This window comes from Chaetomium globosum, genomic scaffold (assembly GCF_000143365.1).
Source record: "Chaetomium globosum CBS 148.51 scaffold_4 genomic scaffold, whole genome shotgun sequence".
Lineage (NCBI taxonomy): Eukaryota > Fungi > Ascomycota > Sordariomycetes > Sordariales > Chaetomiaceae > Chaetomium > Chaetomium globosum.
In genome coordinates this window covers 942,288-961,249 of record NT_165979.1, presented here as the reverse complement: position 1 = coordinate 961,249, position 18,962 = coordinate 942,288, and the positions used below count along the sequence as shown (strand labels likewise).

At 55.4% G+C, this 18,962-nt stretch overlaps 7 protein-coding genes across 7 annotated transcripts; 3 read left to right on the top strand and 4 right to left on the bottom strand.

Moving 5' to 3' along the window:
- Nucleotides 1–26: 26 nt before the first annotated feature.
- CHGG_04004 (uncharacterized protein) lies at nt 27–3,185 on the bottom strand (the record flags this gene model as incomplete). The annotated part of the gene is made up of 1 exon (XM_001223217.1): nt 27–3,185. The coding sequence occupies one exon, from the start codon at nt 3,183–3,185 to the stop codon at nt 27–29; it is 3,159 nt and encodes a 1,052-aa protein (XP_001223218.1).
- A 1,556-nt stretch (nt 3,186–4,741) lies between these two features.
- Nucleotides 4,742–6,044, top strand: CHGG_04003 (uncharacterized protein; the record flags this gene model as incomplete). Its single annotated transcript, XM_001223216.1, has 3 exons — nt 4,742–4,770; nt 4,895–5,580; nt 5,641–6,044. 3 exons carry the CDS (start codon nt 4,742–4,744, stop codon nt 6,042–6,044), a joined length of 1,119 nt encoding a protein of 372 aa, XP_001223217.1.
- Nucleotides 6,045–6,155: 111 nt separating this feature from the next.
- On the bottom strand, nt 6,156–7,323 carry CHGG_04002 (uncharacterized protein; the record flags this gene model as incomplete). The annotated part of the gene is made up of 3 exons (XM_001223215.1): nt 6,156–6,407; nt 6,468–7,098; nt 7,169–7,323. 3 exons carry the CDS (start codon nt 7,321–7,323, stop codon nt 6,156–6,158), a joined length of 1,038 nt encoding a protein of 345 aa, XP_001223216.1.
- A 926-nt stretch (nt 7,324–8,249) lies between these two features.
- CHGG_04001 (uncharacterized protein) lies at nt 8,250–10,116 on the top strand (the record flags this gene model as incomplete). The annotated part of the gene is made up of 3 exons (XM_001223214.1): nt 8,250–9,571; nt 9,638–9,851; nt 9,919–10,116. The coding sequence occupies 3 exons, from the start codon at nt 8,250–8,252 to the stop codon at nt 10,114–10,116; spliced, it is 1,734 nt and encodes a 577-aa protein (XP_001223215.1).
- Nucleotides 10,117–10,565: 449 nt separating this feature from the next.
- Nucleotides 10,566–11,320, bottom strand: CHGG_04000 (uncharacterized protein; the record flags this gene model as incomplete). The annotated part of the gene is made up of 3 exons (XM_001223213.1): nt 10,566–10,831; nt 10,898–10,982; nt 11,066–11,320. The coding sequence occupies 3 exons, from the start codon at nt 11,318–11,320 to the stop codon at nt 10,566–10,568; spliced, it is 606 nt and encodes a 201-aa protein (XP_001223214.1).
- An 881-nt stretch (nt 11,321–12,201) lies between these two features.
- On the top strand, nt 12,202–14,882 carry CHGG_03999 (uncharacterized protein; the record flags this gene model as incomplete). The annotated part of the gene is made up of 7 exons (XM_001223212.1): nt 12,202–12,245; nt 12,566–12,649; nt 12,780–12,990; nt 13,066–13,582; nt 13,668–14,280; nt 14,360–14,460; nt 14,542–14,882. The coding sequence occupies 7 exons, from the start codon at nt 12,202–12,204 to the stop codon at nt 14,880–14,882; spliced, it is 1,911 nt and encodes a 636-aa protein (XP_001223213.1).
- A 210-nt stretch (nt 14,883–15,092) lies between these two features.
- On the bottom strand, nt 15,093–16,252 carry CHGG_03998 (uncharacterized protein; the record flags this gene model as incomplete). The annotated part of the gene is made up of 3 exons (XM_001223211.1): nt 15,093–15,279; nt 15,348–15,749; nt 15,969–16,252. The coding sequence occupies 3 exons, from the start codon at nt 16,250–16,252 to the stop codon at nt 15,093–15,095; spliced, it is 873 nt and encodes a 290-aa protein (XP_001223212.1).
- Between the last annotated feature and the right edge of the window lie 2,710 nt (nt 16,253–18,962).

Sequence of the window (18,962 nt, the reverse complement as noted above, 5' to 3'; positions counted from 1 at the left end):
TTCACCCTTCACCACTCTCCGGTTTCCTATTCCGTCTCCAACTCCTCCACCTCATCCCCATACAGCCTCACGCGATAAAAGCACGTGTGGTCCTTGGCGCCGTAATTCGACACGGCCCGCAACACGATCAGATCCGTCGCCGCCCGCAGCCGCTCCACCAAGTCCCGCGACAGCTGGTGCACGTAGATGCCCTCGTCCTGCTGGCGGTGCTCGTAGGAAAAGTGGCCGATCTTGGCGAAGCCGTCGTCGATGAGCTTGTTGTTGGCGGGCGGGCCGAGGTCGGCGGGGAACTGGACGGCCATCCAATCAAGCACGCGGTCCTGGTGGTCCGGGTCCTCGATGCGGGCCCAGACCTCGACGTCGCGCGGCATGGCGAGCGGGTCCGTGGTGGCGGCTGGGTCGATGTGCTCGAGCAGCACCTGCTGCGGAATAACGAAGCGCGGGAGCTGCACCGCGAGCGTCGCCGGGTGCGTACGGTTCTTGTTGCCCAGCGTGGCCGCGCACCAGCAGTGACCCGGATCCGACCACGGCCGCAGCGCCTGCGACTTGTCCTGGAGGAACTGTGGCTGCCCGCGCATCGACTTGAGCCATTTCTGGGAAGCGATGCGGGGCGTATCGAGTTGGTAGGTTGGCGAGGAGAGCGAGATGTCGACTTTGGCGTTGTTGCCTGGGGAGAAGAAATTGACGCGGTTGCTGAACATGGCATCGATCTTAGCGGCGCCAGGCCTGCTTCCTATTTGGGCCAGGCGGCGGACGATTTCCTTGTCGACCACTTTGTTGATGAGCGTAATGGTCTCGGTTTTGGTCATGCCGGCATCGGAGGCGAGCTTCTTAACCTCGTGTAGGACACCGTCGAGTTCCTTGCGCAGACCACCCATCTCGATGTCGACCTCCGTCTTGGATTTGGCTAAGCGAGCGGTCAATTCGCGCATGAACTCCTCTTTCGAGACGATGCCTTCATCAGCCCCTTTAGATGGCCCCTTGGACGAGCCCTTGCCTTGCCCAATGGTGTCCGCGACCTTCTGTTTGTTCTTTTCCAGCCACTTCTCCCAGGACACAGGTGCCGACTTGTCTACAATCCGTGCCACATCGTCGGCTGACAAAGGCTTGTCAAGCAGGCCGGCTTCCTTCAACCGTTGCTCTATCGCCTTCCAGTGTTGCTGTGAAATCTGAGACTTTCCGTCGAGCGACAGGATACTGTTGTCGTGTTGAATGAGAGCCTTAAGAGCGGCCCAAAACTCATCCGCGATGATTATCTTGCCCTTGTTATCCCTCTTCACCGAAACAACCTTCGGAAGAACCGACTTGAGATTGTCGACAACTGTTTCGGTCCTTGAGGTCCTCCGTTCCAGATACTCTTTGAGATCGTCGTATTGGTCATCTGTGAGCACACCGAGTGGGTGAAGGAGAGGCGAAGGGAAAAATTGGCCGACGTTGTTCGCCCAGTCATTCCAGCCGTACCAATTGAGCGTCAGAACAGGAGCCTCAAAAAGATCCGGCCGAACAAAGCTGTGGGTGAGGCGGATCAAGTGGAGTAAGATGAAAGCTCCCGCAACAACTTTCATGACCGACCGCAACGTGAATGACTCCTTGACATCAACCCAGCGCGGGCGATAGTCGTAAGAACTCGCAGCGGCAACATCCTCGGCTTGCTCCACCTGCTCCTCCCCTCCGTCCAATTTGCCTTTGCCTTCTTGAGGCTTAAGTCGGTTTCGGAGTTGGTTCTCGAAGCTTATGGTAGCGTATGGATCAGCGAGCGTTTCTTGTGACGACTCCTCCTGCTCCTCATCTTCCAACTCCGGTGATCCGCTCGCTGGCGGCGTTTGTGGAATGGCATGGCGGTACGGGTTAATGCCTGATGGCCGGTCTGACCGGGTCGCTGCTGGTGTAGTACCGCCCGGTCGCCTTGGCGGTCGTTTAAGTACACTCGGGGGCGAAGGATGTTCTGCCGGGGGTGATGTGGGTAGTTGTACCTCCTCTTCCAGGGGCTGAACTGGCTGAGGCGGTGAAGGGGGTGCGGCTGGGCCCGCTCGTCGCATATCCCTAAGAGGTGGCGGGGTTGGGGTTTGAAGATTTGCGTCGTGGAACAAATTGCTTTCCTCGACGAAAATACGCGCCGACCCGGGCCGGTCGCCATTGAGATCTGTCGGCATGGCAAGATTGTTCGGGGTCAGGGCCACGCCGGGAGCGGGTCGAGGTACAAACGGTTGTGGCGGGGGAGGCATGGCCGCTCTCGCCGCTTGTTCCCGTGCTACCTGCTCGGCAAGTTCCCGCTCGGCTTTCTGTTGCTCTTCGGTCTTCTGTTGTTCTTCAGCTTTCCGTTGCTGTTCAGCCTTCCGCTGCGCCGCTTTTCGTTGTTGTTCGGCTTTCCGCTCCTGTTCGGCTTTCCGCTGCTCCTCGACTTTACGTTCCTCCTCCGCTTTGCGTTCTCGCTCGGCCTTTTCCTCGGCCAACTTCTGGCTTCTGCGGCTGCGAGCTTCCCCGGCCTCTGCGGACCGCTCCAGCCTTAACCGAGCATCTCTTTCCTTCCGCTCCTTCTCCGAGCGGGCTTCCGCTTCCTCGTCGTCGCGAGCTCGTTTTCTGGAGTCTTTCGGCGCGGGCTTCCTAGGGGCGCGGCGTCGTTTTGTCTGCGGTTCATCCAGATCCTCGTACTCGCTGCCCTCTTCTCCATTTGACTGCTCCTCCACGCTCTCCGCTTCAAATTCCAGCCCGTCCATCTCAATGGTAGGCCGTATCGTTGGCGGCGACGGGGGCGGAGCGGTCGCGTCTATGGAGCCTGCTCGCGCCGCCCTTGCTTGGTCCTTTGCGCGACGGCGGACTTCCGCAGCCACATTGTCTCTCTTCACCTTGGTGAAGATTTCAGCTGCCGCTTTCGTGATGTTGCCGCCGCCGCCAATCGAGGACCGGTCCGGCAGCTGGGCTATTGGCGAACCGTAAGAGGTGCTGTACTTGGCAGGGACGGGCGTTCTGGTTTTTCCTCCCAGATCGGAAATGACTCGTCCCGTGACCGGATCCCGTGCGGGGGTCGAGGCTCTCGAACCCTGGGGCCCTGGAGACGGGCTCGCAGTTGCCCGCAGTCGACGTCTGGGAGGCATAGCGTTGATAATCCCAACACTTTCTTGCGATGCTGTTGCTAAACGCTGCGATTTGGCAGGCGATAGCTGCGCGCTGGTGACGTTAGCCATGGTCGCCAATTTCAGGTCCCCGGCGGTCAATCGGTAAGCGCCGGGAATTTCGCATCAATGAACGCAATCAGGTGTGAAGAGCTGGGGTTGATGGATTGCAACGGGTGAAAAAAAAAAGTCCAAAATAAATCAGGAATGACGGAGATGCAGATGAATCGCACAGAAGCAGTTTTTGTTGTAAAGGAGGAAAAAAATGCAAAAAGAGTCGGTGGTTGGGTATGAAGGCTGAAAACCCGAAGCATTTACCTTGAGTGACAGCGTGGCCGCCGAGGTGACAATCGACAGCCTCAGATGGAAGGCTCCGGCGCCCAACACCAACACACACCCCGAGCACCCGACACGTCACAGATCCAGCACCTTCCCCTGGGCGGCTTGGGAGCGCCCCAAGTTGATTGGGCAATTGAAGACGAATGAGCCCTGGGAATCAGCGATAGGGCCCTGCGAAATGCGATGGCGATTTTAGTTTGACGTCGCTATTCGATGGGCTGCGCGGTGGTTCATGGCGAGCCAGGATTGAAGCGGAGGCAGCTGCAGGTCGGGGGGGTTGGGGCGCGAAGCAACTAAAACGACGACGGGCGCGTAGAATTACAGATTGGCGTTGCGCTCCGGGCTCCGGGCAAGCATCGCAAGCGGAAAGAAAGTACTTGTTTGATGGCTGAAAACGGCGTTCCCTTTGAGTTCTTGATGGCGATGAGCCTTTCAGGGCTACGCAGAACCACCCATCGCTTTGTCCTCGTTGGGCAATTGGCATGTGCTGTGAGCTGTGAAGCGGCGCGTTTTTCGACGGCAGCTTGGGGTGAGGCCCGTGCCGCTAAACGGATTGGGAGGCTGGAGCGGCTGGGAATTCCAAGGTAGGCGGATGACTCAGTAGATTACCTTGACTGTTGTATAGATACATGGATATCGTTGTAGGGAGTGCGAATCACTATATGCCAAATATACCATTACGCAACCTACAAGTATGTACATATCGCTGCCCTGAGCACTGCCTGCCCGTGTCTGAATCCAGGATTGTCCTGTTTCGAGTTTCACATCGCAGATCGGCTTGCCAAGTCAGCAGATCTGCATTCCGCAACATGGGACTTTGTGGTCCTTCACTGGTGATCCAACCAGCATTGGACGGGGGCTGTGTCCCGATTTGAGAGGAGCAAGAAAAGACAACGCATACAGTTCAGCTGAAGTCAAAATGCTTTCTCCATGATTTCGAACCATTTTCATTTCTAAGCCCCAGGTCCCTGTTGAAACATTTTGCCCGCCTCCAATAATTCTAAGTTGATCGCGATACGAAGTATTCTCTAAAGGTGGGTCTTAGGTGTCCCTGTTCACACGGCCCCGTACCACAAGCCAGGGGCAAGCGCCCCACGTTTCAATGGCAAACTGCGGGCTAGCGAGATTCAAGGTGCGCCGCTGGACGAAGCACACATTGGTGCCATTTAAGAGCTGCCACTGACCGCTGCACGGAAGGCTTGAGCTGCCCTCATCGTTACCTCGATTCGTGTCTTCCGCCTTCCACTCTCCCTCACTGAGCTACCTAACAATAAGAAGACGAAGACGAAATGGCTGTCGGAACCGTTCTTGTCACTGGGTAAGGACGCCATTCAACCCCTCATCCTTCCCCGCCTTCAGCCCAGCATTTCGTGGAGACCCCGCCAAACCACCAAAAAAGTTAAATGATGGGATTCTAACCATGCTTGACTGGTATGTTGCAGTGGCACTGGCTACATTGGGTCCTTCACCACCCTCGCGCTTCTCGATAATGGATACGATGTTGTGATCGTCGATAGCCTTTACAATTCCTCAAAGGTTGCCGTTGACCGCATCGAGCTCGTCTGCGGCAAGCGCCCTGCGTTTTACCAAGTCGACATCACCAATGAGGCTGCCCTCGACGAGGTGCTTGCCAAACACCCCGAGATCGACAGCGCCATCCACTTTGCCGCACTCAAGGCGGTCGGCGAATCGGGCGAGATCCCGCTCGAGTACTACCGCGTCAATGTCGGCGGCAGCATCTCGCTCCTACGCTGCATGGAGAAGCACAACATCACCAACATTGTGTTCTCGTCCTCAGCCACCGTCTACGGCGATGCCACGCGCGTCCCCAATATGATCCCCATTCCCGAGCACTGCCCGATTGGCCCTACAAACACGTACGGCCACACCAAGGTCATGATCGAGACCGTCATCACCGATCACATCGAGGCACAACGGCGCAACAACCAGAAGGCGGGCAAGCCGTATGAGCAATGGAACGGGGCTCTTCTCCGGTATTTCAACCCCTGCGGCGCCCACCCGAGCGGCATCATGGGCGAGGACCCGCAAGGCGTGCCCTACAACCTGCTCCCTCTGCTCGGCAAGGTTGCGACGGGCGAGCGCGAAAAGCTGCTCGTCTTTGGTGACGGTGAGTTACCGGTATAACTCTGGCGGAAACAAGGGACAGTTGGGCTGACGATTTACGTAGACTACGCTTCGAAGGACGGCACGGCGATCCGCGATTACATCCACGTCCTCGACCTTGCCAGCGGTCACTTGGCTGCCCTCAACTACCTGCGCGAGCACAAGCCCGGCGTCAAGGCATGGAACCTGGGGTCTGGCCGTGGTAGCACGGTCTTCGAGATGATCAAGGCCTTCAGCAAAGTCGTCGGCCGTGACCTGCCCTACGAAGTCGCGCCGCGGAGACTCGGTGACGTCCTAGATCTCACGGCCAACCCCGCTCTTGCGAACAAGGAGCTCAACTGGAAGACCCAGCTCACGTTGGAGGATGCCTGCGCCGACCTCTGGCGCTGGGTCGAGAACAACCCCAAGGGGTACCGGCAAGAGCCGCCGGCCGAACTCCTCGAGGCTCTCAAGGCGAAGAAGGCCTAGGCTATACCCGTTCTAATTGAGGCTAGGTGTTGGGGGCGTGTGCCCTTAGAGACCGGGCGACTTATTAGAGCTAATTAATCCATGAATAGACGAATGACAGCCAATATCTGGTTAAACTTTGAGCAGCAGCTTGCCTGCGGTCTTCCTGCCCTCCAAGTCGGAGTGTGCCCGACCAACCTCCTGAAGTGGGTACACCTCGTGAATCTTGACCTTCACCTTGCCAGCCAAAAGCAACTCGAACAGCTCCTTAGTGTAGGCAGCCCTCTCCTCCTTGGTCACAATGTACGCAAACAACACCGGTCGCATGAGCTTGATGTTCTTGGCGCCCAGTTTCAGAACATCGACAGGCGGCACCGGACCAGACTGTTGAGAAGGGGTCAGCATCACCATCCTCAGAATCCCCTTCAGCGTGCATCAACTCACCGCGTTCCCAAACACCGCCAGCGTCCCCCTGCGCGCAATCATCTCCAAATCCGCCTCAAACGTCGCCTTGCCCACCCCATCAAAAATCACATCCACCCCCTTCCCGCCCGTAATCTCCTTCACCCTCGCCACCACATCCTCGCTCGTCGAATCCACCACCCACTGCGCCCCATTCCCCTTGGCCAGCCCACACTTGACCTCCCCGCCCGCCGTGCCAATCACGCGTGCCCCGTGCGCCGCCAGCATCTGCACCAGCATGGACCCCGTCCCGCCCGCCGCGGCATGCACCAGGGCCCAGGGCCCCTCGCTGACCCCGAGCTGGCGGTGGCCCGTCGCGTGCGGCTGCGCGAGCCCCGCCGCCTCCCGCACGAACGTCAGCGCCGTGAGCCCCTGCAGCAAGCTGGCGGCTGCCGTTTGTGTGTCCAGCCCCGCGGGGATCGCCGCCGCGCGGTCGGCGCTGATCGCGGTGACCTCGGCGTAGGCGTGATCGGCCACGTACGCGACGCGCACGCCTTCTTGGAGAGTGGGGTCGGTGGTGTGGACGGAGGGGTGCACGGCGATGATGGTGCCCGCGGCTTCTTTGCCGGTGACCAGGGGGAGGGGGGATTTGTAAAGGCCGGTGCGGAAGTAGCTGTGCGGTGGGGTTAGTGGTTGTTTGGTCTGTCTTGGGAGGGATGCGTAGATAAGGATAAGGTATTTACGTGTCGATGAAGTTCACGCCGACAAACTCGTTGCGGACGAGGATCTCGCCCTCGCCAAGCTCCGGCACGGACAGGTCCGTCTTCCACTTGAGCACTTCCACGCCGCCCGTCTCCTCGATGAGGATGCCGGACATGGTCTTGGGTATGGGCGCCATTGTTGTAGATTGTGGCGGGGTTGCGCGGGGTAAATTGAGTGGGAGTTTGCGATGAAGAGAGGTATGGAGTTGTTGGTATGGTGAGTTGGAAGCTGAAAGGTAGCGGGGCTGGGCGATGTCAATCGGCCGGATCTCCGAACTCAAGAGCCTTGGACAAATGTTGGGGGAGACTCGGAAGTTCAATCGAAGGCTGCTTTGACGTGGTTGTCGAGTCGGAAGGCGCAACTGCAACCCCAAACCGGTTCGGACCCACGTCACGTCACCATCATGGAATATGGATGGCAATCTCGAGCGCATGGCTCCGGTTCACCTGCCAATGGGGGTCAGCCGGAATTTTCATATCCCATTATCCCCTCTTGAAGAAGAAAAGAAAGAGAAGTAAAGAAAATCAGGAAAAGAGAAAGTAAAAAAGACCAATAAAAGAAATCGAATAAACAGGAAGTACCTGGGTAGACTGTGGGCTTCAGATGGGAATGTCTTTTTGTTCAAGTTCTTTTTTTTTCATTCCTCTAGTACAAGATTTCGCCGGCATGTACATTTGGAGTTCGGCGTTTTTTTTGCCCATGGGGCCCAGTTACAAGTCAAGCAGGATATGCAATGGCAGCAAGATGTGGTTCGAGGCGCAGCTGGCATTGGATTAGGCAGTGCTCCTCCTGCAGGAGTTGTTTTATTAGCCGCCGAGCTTGATCAGCCCCTCAGCCCTACCTACGGCTTTCATGTGGGCTGAATACAATCCCTAACTACGGAAATATCTCTTTTACAATGTTAAGAGACTTAATATAACGTGACTCTTTCCTAATCTTTCACATTCCCGTGAACCATACAAAGCTTCCAAGAACCTCCCGAGTCCTCAACCAAGCTGACAGGTGTGTGGTACACTCCATGACCTAGCTGATGTGGGACGCTTGGGACCTCGTGATTTCGCAATGTCAACCTGTGAACCCCTCCAAGGCAACTCAGATTTCTACGGCCTCGGAATCCGCATCGGCATCTACCTACAATGGGGCTCCTCATGGCTCAGTATGCTCCTCGATCCCGAGTCGGCCCAGGGGGTGCTCGATGCTAACTCCATCTTTGTGTTCGCCGTCGTCATCGCCACCATAATTGCCGCCACCAACAATGCCCCGGCCATTGAGATGTACATCATGCTGCAGATCCTGCTCGGTTTCCCCATCACGTCGCTCAGCGCGTTTGGGATCCGAATCTGGTTGATGAGCCCCAGACGGCTTGACAGCTTGCGCACACGAATCACACAAAGGTGGAGAGAGGACCGGGAGAAGCGACGCCGAGTACAGCAACAGAATAACGAGAGGCAGAGACAGAGTATAGAGGCTCGGAATGAAGCATTTGAGGAGTGGCAGCGGGAAAGGGTACTGCGACGCGCGGCTAGGAATCTCCCATGGTGGCTCAACTGGGCTTTTGAAGCAGTTGAAGTTTTGGACTTCATGAGATTCACGTTCCCAAGGCTCCCAGATACGGGTGTCCCAGGTGGGACAAGACAAGATTTGGTTTCCCAACTACCTCCGCCATTTGATGGTCTTTACGTCCTTTGGCACTTCCCTGTGCAGCTCCCTCTCAAGATATTTTCCCCTCTCAAATTCCCCGGCCTTTCGTGGTCGGGGGTGGTCTGGAGGACCACCATCATCACCCTAATCATCGGATATAACCTGGCATACTGGTTCGACGAGAATGGCCACGGCGTCTTCGAACCGCCCACCTCGGGGTGCGGCCCTCCGGTGGTCTTTTTGTTCTCCAAGAAGCAGCTACTTCACGGCGCCATCATCTCGTTGGGGCGTACGGTAGCGGTCATAGCCGTTGTCGTCGTCGGCCCACCGGCTTTTACACTGCTCATGCTCACGCTACGAATCCATGTGTACGCCGTTCTCTTTCTTTACCGCGATGTGTATTTTTATTTTGCTTCTTCGCCAATGGAGCAAACCCTTCAGACCGCATTGGACCGAGTCAACCAAGTGCTTCAACACAAGGCCGTCCCCATATTGCAAAGCCTCGAGGCATACACTGGATACTTACCTGCAACCGCTATCACCACCACCGCCGTAATGACGTCGTCATTGGATCTATTCGAGTTTATGACGACATTCAAGGCCGACAACATCCGCTTCTCCGATGTGATCAAGGTCGGTGTGTCATTGGGCTTGGGCAAGGCGGTAAGGCAGGGCCCGGTACAGCAGGGGCAGCGGTCGATGAGCAGAGCGGAGACCATGCTCACAGGATGGAGAAACAAGACGTGAGTGCCGTCCCAATAAAATGACCTCATTACCAGCATTATCGTTGCCGAGCTAACCTCCTACAGACCGACACGGCTCACCGGTTTCTGTATCGCGTGGAACATCGGAGTCCTCCTCAGTGTCGCTTGGTTTATTATCAGTATAGAAACCACCATCTCCTGGAACAATATCCAGGGTGTCAACAACATCGACTCGACCGGCCAGCTCATCCCCTTTATCATTGGGTGCGTAAGCGCGTCGCACGCCTTGAAGAAGGTACTCCTTTTGGCGTTGGGAAAGGTAAGCACTAGCGTTGTGGTCGTGTCAGAGGTTACACGAGGCCAGACGATGCTGACAAGGTGAACAGAAATATCCCGACTGGGCCAACACGCATCTTGAAGTCCAGGACGATAAGGATGGTCCTGTCATCTTCCGAATCGTGAAACAGCCAGCGAGCAACGCCGATGATAACCCCGATGACGGTGCTGAGGGAGGTCAGCCTGAGGGAGGCAGCAACGGAGAAGATGCGGCTCAAGAGAATGGTATAATGTTGGCTAATGTGTGAAATGTCCGTGGGCAAAAGTTGATGCAGCCTGCGAGGAGGTGGTAAAGAAAGGAGGGCTCATGAAGCAATTGGGATGATTTTGGGGCGACAACCGCCATGGATTTGGCAATAGGGCGCATGGGAGGATAACAGAATAAGAATGGGAAGCTATATTAGCATCGTCGAACAAACTACAGGCACTGGTTATATATATATTCAGGTGTATCAGAAACTTATTAGACCAGGCAGTCGAATCCTCTTTACCTAACCTCTGACCTAGGTCAGGTAGGTAGGCTTGGGAGGCGTCACGGGCACCGCCACATCCAATACTCCGACAAAGCTATCCCTTCTTTTTCATAGGAGGTCATAACCGAGTCAGCCCACCCGCCCTCGCGCCATTCGTGCTGATGATGTCCGATAATGGTTAATTTGCAATATTCCCAGTATTCTGGGTACCAACCCGCCTGCCCCTAGTCCACAATCCCAACGATGCTGCGACAGCCCGGGGTGTCGGAGATGATGATGTTGTAAAGGTGGAGGTCGGCGTGGGTGAAATGAACCTTGCATGTATCGGGGAGGAGCGGTCTGTATGGATCGGCTGGTCTCTCGGACACTGGCAACCATGGAAGCGCGGTAAATTGTACCCAGTCGTTGAACGCCGAGACGGCATGAAAGGGTCTCGCCTCTTCGCCGCCACGAAAGTAGATGTCCTGCACTTGCCCGTAGTTGATGGAACCTAGGTATTATCAAATTAGCAAGTTTACGCAATCCGGCTGCCTACCTAGGCAATCGCAGAACGTACCAATAAGTGGCTGGAATGAAGGCTGTTGGATCCGCCTGATAGAGGCGACCATCTGGTTCAGCTGACCCCAGATGGATGTCTTATCCTCTTTGGTAAGCAATAGCCATACTTCCCCGCGAGTTGGGCCCTTGATTAGGCTCATGTAAATGAAGTTCTCTCCTGATCGACTCTCCATCCGAATAGCTCGGGCACGGGCACATCCTTGGTCGGGAACAGCTTGCCGATCGCCCACATCACTTGTGCTTCCTCCAGCTTCACATTGGGAGGACCACCAAACTTGACAACGAGGTTCAAATTCTCAAACATGACCACACTTAGGCCTTGCGCTTTGCTCGTTTCGCGGACCAGCTCTGGGATGGGGAGTTGGGGAGTTGGCGACGTGTTACTCGCTGGACGGAAGAAAGAGGATTCATGAAAGTCCATCTCCGTTTTCGAAATGTCCGGAAGGCCAGGGAGATGTAATGCCGGTAAAATCGAGGCATTTATGGTTAAAATGGTAAGGGTTGATGAGAACCGAAGGGAGTTGTCGAGTGAAGCCCAGTGCGCTCGGTGAGGTTTGTGTCGGAATATCTACACCAGAGTTACGTCCTCGCAGGGGGACGTGACGGAGGGCAGGGGGGGATCCACCGCTGGGGCAGTCGTCACGTGGTCCTGGACCTCGGGGACGACAACCCCGGCTGCAAAATCTGCCCCCACGAGTTAAAGGCAAACCGATTTGATCCGGATGTAGTTAGCGTGCTAAGGCCCTATAGGCCCAGTGCCTCCGGGCGAAATAAATTCCATCCATCCATCCAAATCTGCCCCCCCCCACTCATTTCTATATAGAACATGATCAAACTGAACCACCAATGTAGCACGTCCCTCCAGAGAGAAGGGATTTGCCCTGTGTTTCTAACGTTATCGCGATACCTGGTATTCCCTACAGTTTGTTTGCGCCGGATTCCGACTGGATGGGCGCGATGGTGGGGATTGAGAAGCCGTTGGCTGGGCAGTATTCGCTGTAGGCCAACAAGGCGCTGGCACAACATGAAGAAAACGAGGCTACATGTAGCTGCCTTGACGTGCAGGTCGGAGACTCAAGTGCAAGGAGAAAAGCCGCGATAACCAGCTACCTACATTGGTAGTTCGCACTCGGTTTTGAGTCTTTACCTGTCACTATCCCATCCAGGATCGTCCTGGGGCACCCGTGCTGCGTTTAAACGAGGGCCGGGAGACAGTGGATTCAGTACTCGTGTCAGAAATCCCTGACAGCGTACGCTGCTCAATGCCGAGGGGAAAATGTTGCATTTGCCGTGCCACTAGGCATGCTCGCCGTCCTCCTGCTCCTTCTCCTGGTGGAGGAGATTAGGTATCCATCACACGAGGTAAACCTCATGATTTTCAACATATCTTTCCTGGAGCGTACTTACCTTCCGGATTTACACCGTGATCGCGTTTGGAAGAGGTGTAATTTCCCAAGTGCCACTGCCGCCGAAGTAGGTGTGAGTAACATGAGACTTGATGCAGAGTGTGCTGGCCGAGCCTCTGTAAGGATATATCCATAGAGATCGGTAATTAAGTAGGCAATTCATTCTGGCCTGAGAGTAGAGGTGAAAAGATCGTACCCCAGAGCTCGGCGCTGCGGGGAAACAGTAAACACGTATATGGCTGAAACTAAACGCAAAACAGCCCAGGGCAGCAGGAATATCGCACGCTTGCGGGCATGGGTCCAGCCCGCCCACCAATGGGGCTGGGCGCGGCTGAGCCGCTGCGGTGAGCCTGAGCGAGCACGACGTCGCTTTTGCTCCGAGGTTGCCCCACGGCGTCTGTCCTCATAGCTGTCTTAAATATCGACGCACCGGCAACACCGAGTTCACAACTATTCGTGCCCTCACTCCCTGAGGATGCTGCTTCCATTAATTGCGGCCGTGTGGTTGCTCCTCTCGCCCGCTGGCGCTGCATCCTCGCTCGTTTGTGGACATGGAGACGACGGTAGCTCCGTGAAAGGATGCCGAAATGCGGCCCCGACGGCCACCGTCAGGAATGGCACGTACGCCGGACTGTACAACGCTAATTACAAGCAGGATTTCTTCCTCGGTATGCCGTTTGCGCAGGTTCGTTCTGCTGACCCCAAACTCGTCGCCCTTTCGATATGTGATTGCCAAGTGCCAACTCTGCCTGCCCCCTAGAAACCTGCCCGCTTTGCTGTTGCCGAGTCTCTCAACTCCACGTGGAACGGTGTCCGCAACGCGACGTCGTACCCGCCCCACTGCGTAGGCTTTGGCCCGGACATGGTGGGCTACGACATGTCCGAGGACTGTTTGCACATCAACGTGGTCCGCCCGGCCGGGATTGACCCAGCCGCCCAGCTTCCTGTGGCTGTCTGGATCCATGGCGGCGGTCTCACCATGGGAGGCTCGGCCGACAGGCGGTACAATCTTTCCTTCATCGTCCAGAACAGTGTCGACATGGGCACCCCGATCATCGCAGTGAGCTTTAACTACCGCCTGGCCGTATTTGGCTTCATATCCGGCCCCGAAGTGCAGGCCGCCGGCGCAACCAACCTCGGGTTTAGAGACCAGAGGCTCGCACTGCACTGGATCAAGGAGAATATTGCTAGCTTTGGGGGCTCTCCCGAAAAGGTGTCCCTGTGGGGCGAAAGCGCAGGAGCAATCAGCATCAACGCCCAGTTGTTTGCGTACAATGGTGAGGCCCAATCCTTCTTCTCTGCTCTGGCTCTCTTGTCGTCAACCCCAGAAGGCTGACAAGCTGCGCCATCTTCCTTTCCCAGGTCGGGACGACGGCCTCTTCCGGGCGGCAGTTGTCCAGTCTGGCTTCGGCGGCATTCTTCACTACCGCACGCCTGGCGGCCTCAACAACACAGACGCCCCACGAGCCACCTACAACCGACTCGTGTCGGCAACCGCCTGCGCCCCGACGCTTGGGACGCCAGCCTCGGTGCAATGCCTGCGCTCCCTAACGCTCCCGGATCTCATGTCCGTCCTCAGCAACACGACCCTGAACGTTGCCGTCTGGCTGCCCGCCATGGACGGTGATTTCATCGCCGACTATCCGTCTCGCCAGCTCCGCGACGGCAGGTTCCCCCGCGTCCCCATCCTCGTCGGCCAGAACGCCGATGAGGGCGCGTCGTTTGGCCAGAACAAAAGCGTCAGCGGGGCGGCGATCAACACCGACGACGAGATGGCCGAGTCGGCGTCGAGGATCATTCTGGGGCCGGGCCCCAACCTGCCCAGTCTCCTAACCGAGTTGCTCGACTTGTATCCCAATATTCAGGCCGTGGGTGTTCCGTCACTGGACAAGTTCCCAGCCCTGACGCCAGAGGTGCCCGAGGCTTCGTTTTTGGGTTTGCAGTACAGGCGATCGGCGGCGATCTACGGTGACTGGTAAGGAGGAGATACTTCACCCTCTCCTTGACAGGTTTGACATACACAGCGGCTAATCTGTTCCCTAAATCATTAATAGGATACAATCCTACCAGAGACGCAGAGGTGTTATCGAATGGTCTAAGCACGGCGTCCCGGCCTACAGCTACAAGTTCGACGTGACGCCATCCGGTTCCCCTGGTACGTGTTATGACTGACTTGGATGCAGTACAAAATACCTAGTAGAGAGATTTCAACAAGGCTGACCGCTGCAATCAATAGCATACATGTCCGCGGCCCACTTCACCGAGGTCGCCTTCGTGTTCTACAACATCGCTGGCGTGGGATACGCGGTCAATCCTTTTGAGAACGCCCCCGAATCGTACAAGGTCGTGGCCAAGGCCATGTGCGACGCCTGGGTGCGCTTCTTCGTCGGCATGGATCCTACCAGAGGGGCGTCGTCAGGCTTGCATTGGCCGGTATACGATCACAAGGCCGGCGGTGGAGTGGGGAAGAACATTGTTTGGGACGCCGAAAGGGTTTCGTACCTGGAATGGGACAGCTGGCGCGCCGAGGGTATTGATTGGATGATTCGGAATTCGCTCTCCGTATTTGGGAGCTAATGGCAAGGCACTGTTTCGAAACATAGGGGATCTCAAGTCTGCCTAGTTGTACCTGCTGAGAGTCTCGGATTGGGACAAGTATGACAAGCTGACCGTCTATACAACCTCTGACCAAATACAAGGGCCGCAAATGCGGGAAAATGCTCCGGAACAACGGTAGCGTCCCGCTAGCCAGTGATATAATGGCACAGTGGTCCACGTCCCAGTGCATTACTCGCCGGACGGGCCGGTAAGGGTGGTGCCCACAGGGTCGGGCTGTCCAAAGTTTGGGGAGCCATCAGGATGCCAGCTGACCTTATTCGCCGAGGTATACCTGTTTCCATCACAATTTCCCGTCTGGATCCAAGTCGCATGGTAGATGTTCCACACCTCGGTTCCGTCGGGGCTGTTGACAAAGCTGTCGAGCAGGCACAGAAGTCAGAAATAAGGGCGGGACTAGCACTCGAGAAACTGGGGGCAACTTACGCGTTGTGGCCCGGCCCATAGTTTCCATTTGCAGAGCTAAAGAACGGCCCCGTCTTGGTCCAGCTGCTCATCAGCGTCGGGTCGCCGCCGTTGTAGGTCAGAAGGCCGAGCTGGTAACTGGGTGTCCAGCAGAAGCTGGCGCTGTAGGCCAAGAAGATCTTGCCGTCATGGTAGAGCGGAGCGGGCCCTTCGTTAACGGGGGTATCCACACGCTCCCAGTCCAATGTCGGCTCGGAGAGCACCTTTCCAGCGCCGATTGAGGTGGGAGAGTTCATGGGCGCGATGCACATGGATTGTATGCCTCGAGAGAAGCAGGACCACACAAAGTAGTTCTGGTTCTGGACGCGGAGGATGGTAGCGTCGATACCCCAATCAGGGGTGAGCTGGCCGGCATAAGAGAAGCTATTATTCCAGGGGTGGGCACCACCTATATAGATCTATCAGCGCTTCAATGCCCCTGTTGGCGGGAGGGGAGGTGAAGAGAGTTGTCAGCACCCTTCAAGACATGGGAACGTTGGCCATCTAAATTTTGACTGTTGCCTGCCGTGTAGTAGATGTACCATCTGCCAGGGGGTCATTAACTGCCGGCCACAAGCGTACATGCGGAGACGTGATACCTACGTGTTATCGATCCTGTGAAGCTCTGGTGCCCAGACGTTGCAGCAACGCGAAGGGTTTCCATCAGCCCAGACAACCCGGGTTTCTCCGGTCTTGAGACCTCCAAGAGTCTTCGCTCTGGTAATTTGCAGGTTGGTCCATGTCGTGGTCATCAGATAGTAATAGCCGTCAGAATAGGTCATGTGAGGATCTGATCCATTTATGGGTTTGAGGGGGTTGGTGAAAGATGCCGCTGAGGCCACAGCCAAGAGGCCCGTGAAGACCCCAACAATCAAAGCAAATCTCATGTTGCTGGTGGCTCAATTTAGCAATGTCGAAGATGGAGAATATTTGGCTTGACAACAATAACAACTTGACCCAAGTGAGATCTAGTTGCATAGGCTTCCATTTCCCGCAGGCTATCCATATTAGATACCTATATTGAATCTACAACAGAGGGTTTATTGGATGTCGGAAAAACTTCTTGTTCTTGAATGGCTTCTAGCTCCCGGGCGGAAAGTGAAGTGCGGCGTAACTCGGCCGAGACTACCCCTTTTTGCCGTGGTGAACTGGTGAAGTTCGGGCTACATTCCTACGCAACCCCGACATTCGACTCTCCTTAGGTTGAATCTCTCAATTCTATTGGCGCGCATGGTGAGTAACTATAAATGGGGCACTTATTTTGCCTTCGGGATATTGCTACCCGCTCACCCATGGACAAAAACAGTCGAACTCCAAGTATACTCTACTCGTAGGCGCCGACCATTGACGAGAGGATCGAAAGGAAAGCCCTTCCGAAGCCTAAATCTACTTTTTACTTTACTCGAGTTCTTTTATTGAATTGATTTTGCTCGGCTTCCTTTACCTGCTCTTCTTTCTCTTTTCTTGATTTCATTCTCGTATTTCGGGTTCGGCTGTTTTTGGCCAGAGGGAGCCCCTTCGGGGGTCTGGATGTTGTAAAGAATGAGGGGCATTATCCCGCCTCACTGATTACTTCTTCAGGTAACTAATGATTCTAAGATTATTATAGCTTTCAACACTTGGACCGTCCTTCCCACTCGGCGCTCGATGCCTCGACTGGATGGAAAAACTCCCAGGTTCTAATCTGTATGTGTCGATGGAAGAAATCGGCATACCAATACCCTTCTCCACAACCACAGGCTTGGCTCCCCGTTTTACAACCTACTTACTTGGCGGGAGTTGCCCTTTATGTCATCTATGCCATGAGATTGAGCTGCCTCCCAAACCCCGACCTTTGCTAATACCGGAACGGATGAGTGAGGTGGGGGTTAGCAAGGGTATAACCGTAAAACAACATAAAGGTAAAGTTCTAGTGCTCAGCATACGTGTTCTTACTTGAGGGATGGTGTGTGGGATCACACGTTTGACTACGCCGTTCATTTGGTCACGGAAAGGAGGTTCAAGGGCTTTCTAAGGGGAACCACACACCGTCCCTACAAGGAGTGTTTTTTAGCACTTGAAATTAGTGCGGCACAATACAACTATAACGGAAAGTCTTGACGGACTCCTCAGTCTTCGGCCGTGCTCCGACGAGAAGCTACCTAGTATAGCCGAAGGAAGAAAATGTTGAGGGGCGTCATTTGCTTCTCTGATATTGAGTCAACGCTGGAACGAGCAAATGTCATCTCGAAATTTTCGTTCCTTGTGATAAGAGAAGTTATCTGTATGTCATTTACTCTGCGACTTTTCGCCTGTACACGTAACTGCACCGGCGTATAATTGCAGGTTTTGTGACCCCCTACCTATTTTCCTCGACCTTGCACCTGGCTGGCTTTTGCCACCCGAGGCCGCTCTGGTGGTTAGGTCGGAGGATAGACTCAACACATTACCGCCCCATGCCGAGACTGAAAAGCCTTTGACGGCTTACGCTTTGAGCGAATTTATCCCGGCTTGAGCAAAAAGAGCAGCTCCAGGCGAGTGAGCAGGAGGTTGACGGTACGTTGCCGGCTTAGAGCACCTAACCGGTTCGATCCACAGCCCGCTTCTTCCCTCGAGCTAGTACCCAACCGCTCTTGCCTTCGAGAGCAGTCACTCTACGGCTTAGAGGAAGGAACGGCTTCAACAAATAAGCCGCTTAAGGTCGTAAGCCGAAGAGAGAGCACTCGCTGCTGTGAGCGAATATGTCCCGGCTCGTGGATACCCACCTTGCACCGCTAATGGCAGTCAACCCTATTCTACACCTGTGTTGATCTGAACGCAGTTTGCTTTTCAATGTTTGTCACCACGTCCCGTTTTCCTCGCAACTAATAACCTTACCTATGTTTTATGCCTAGCCACAGTACTATTATATCGAGTCAGAGCTGGGGACCCTCGGTTACGAGAAAAAGAAGGGGATGGGGAGGGAGAGGCGTGAGAGAAATTTCATCAGGTACCTGCATTACGAAGCCGTTAAACCACCCTCTAATCGTGGATGCACGTTATGGGTTCTGTCAGCTTCATCTCCTCCACGAGGATACCTCGAATGACAAGATCGGGAATGCCTGGGCCGCATGGTCTGTCGAGGGCTATTCCCTCGTTGTTGCCATTGTCTACGGCTGCGCTCCGGATTTGCATACTTCCGCCGTGCTTTTGGAAGGGGATGCGCTGGCGCCAACTCGCGACAATGTCGGCGAGTTGTGTGGCAAGGCTCGCGATTGCTGCGGCGTCCAGGTCGGCAGTGTTGACGGGTTTGCCTGGAAGTTGGGAAGTGAGAATCCATCCAGCGGTGTCTCCCGCAGCGCCTTCTCCCAAGGCTTTGGTCTCCGCGTGGTTGGGGGGAGACGAATGTTGCTTGAGTCCCCGCCTCTGACCACGCCATCACGCGAGGAGCCGGCACCTCTGAACAATAGAGCTCGAGGAGCCGCAAACAGGCCACCTCGTTTTGCACCTTGTCGCCATCGTACAATGACCCATTGACTTTGAGCACGACATCTTGTACCCCCAATACCGTATGACATATCTTTAAAAAGTAGATCTTGTTGTTGAACGACTTCCCAGCCTCCAGCGGCTTGATGGATT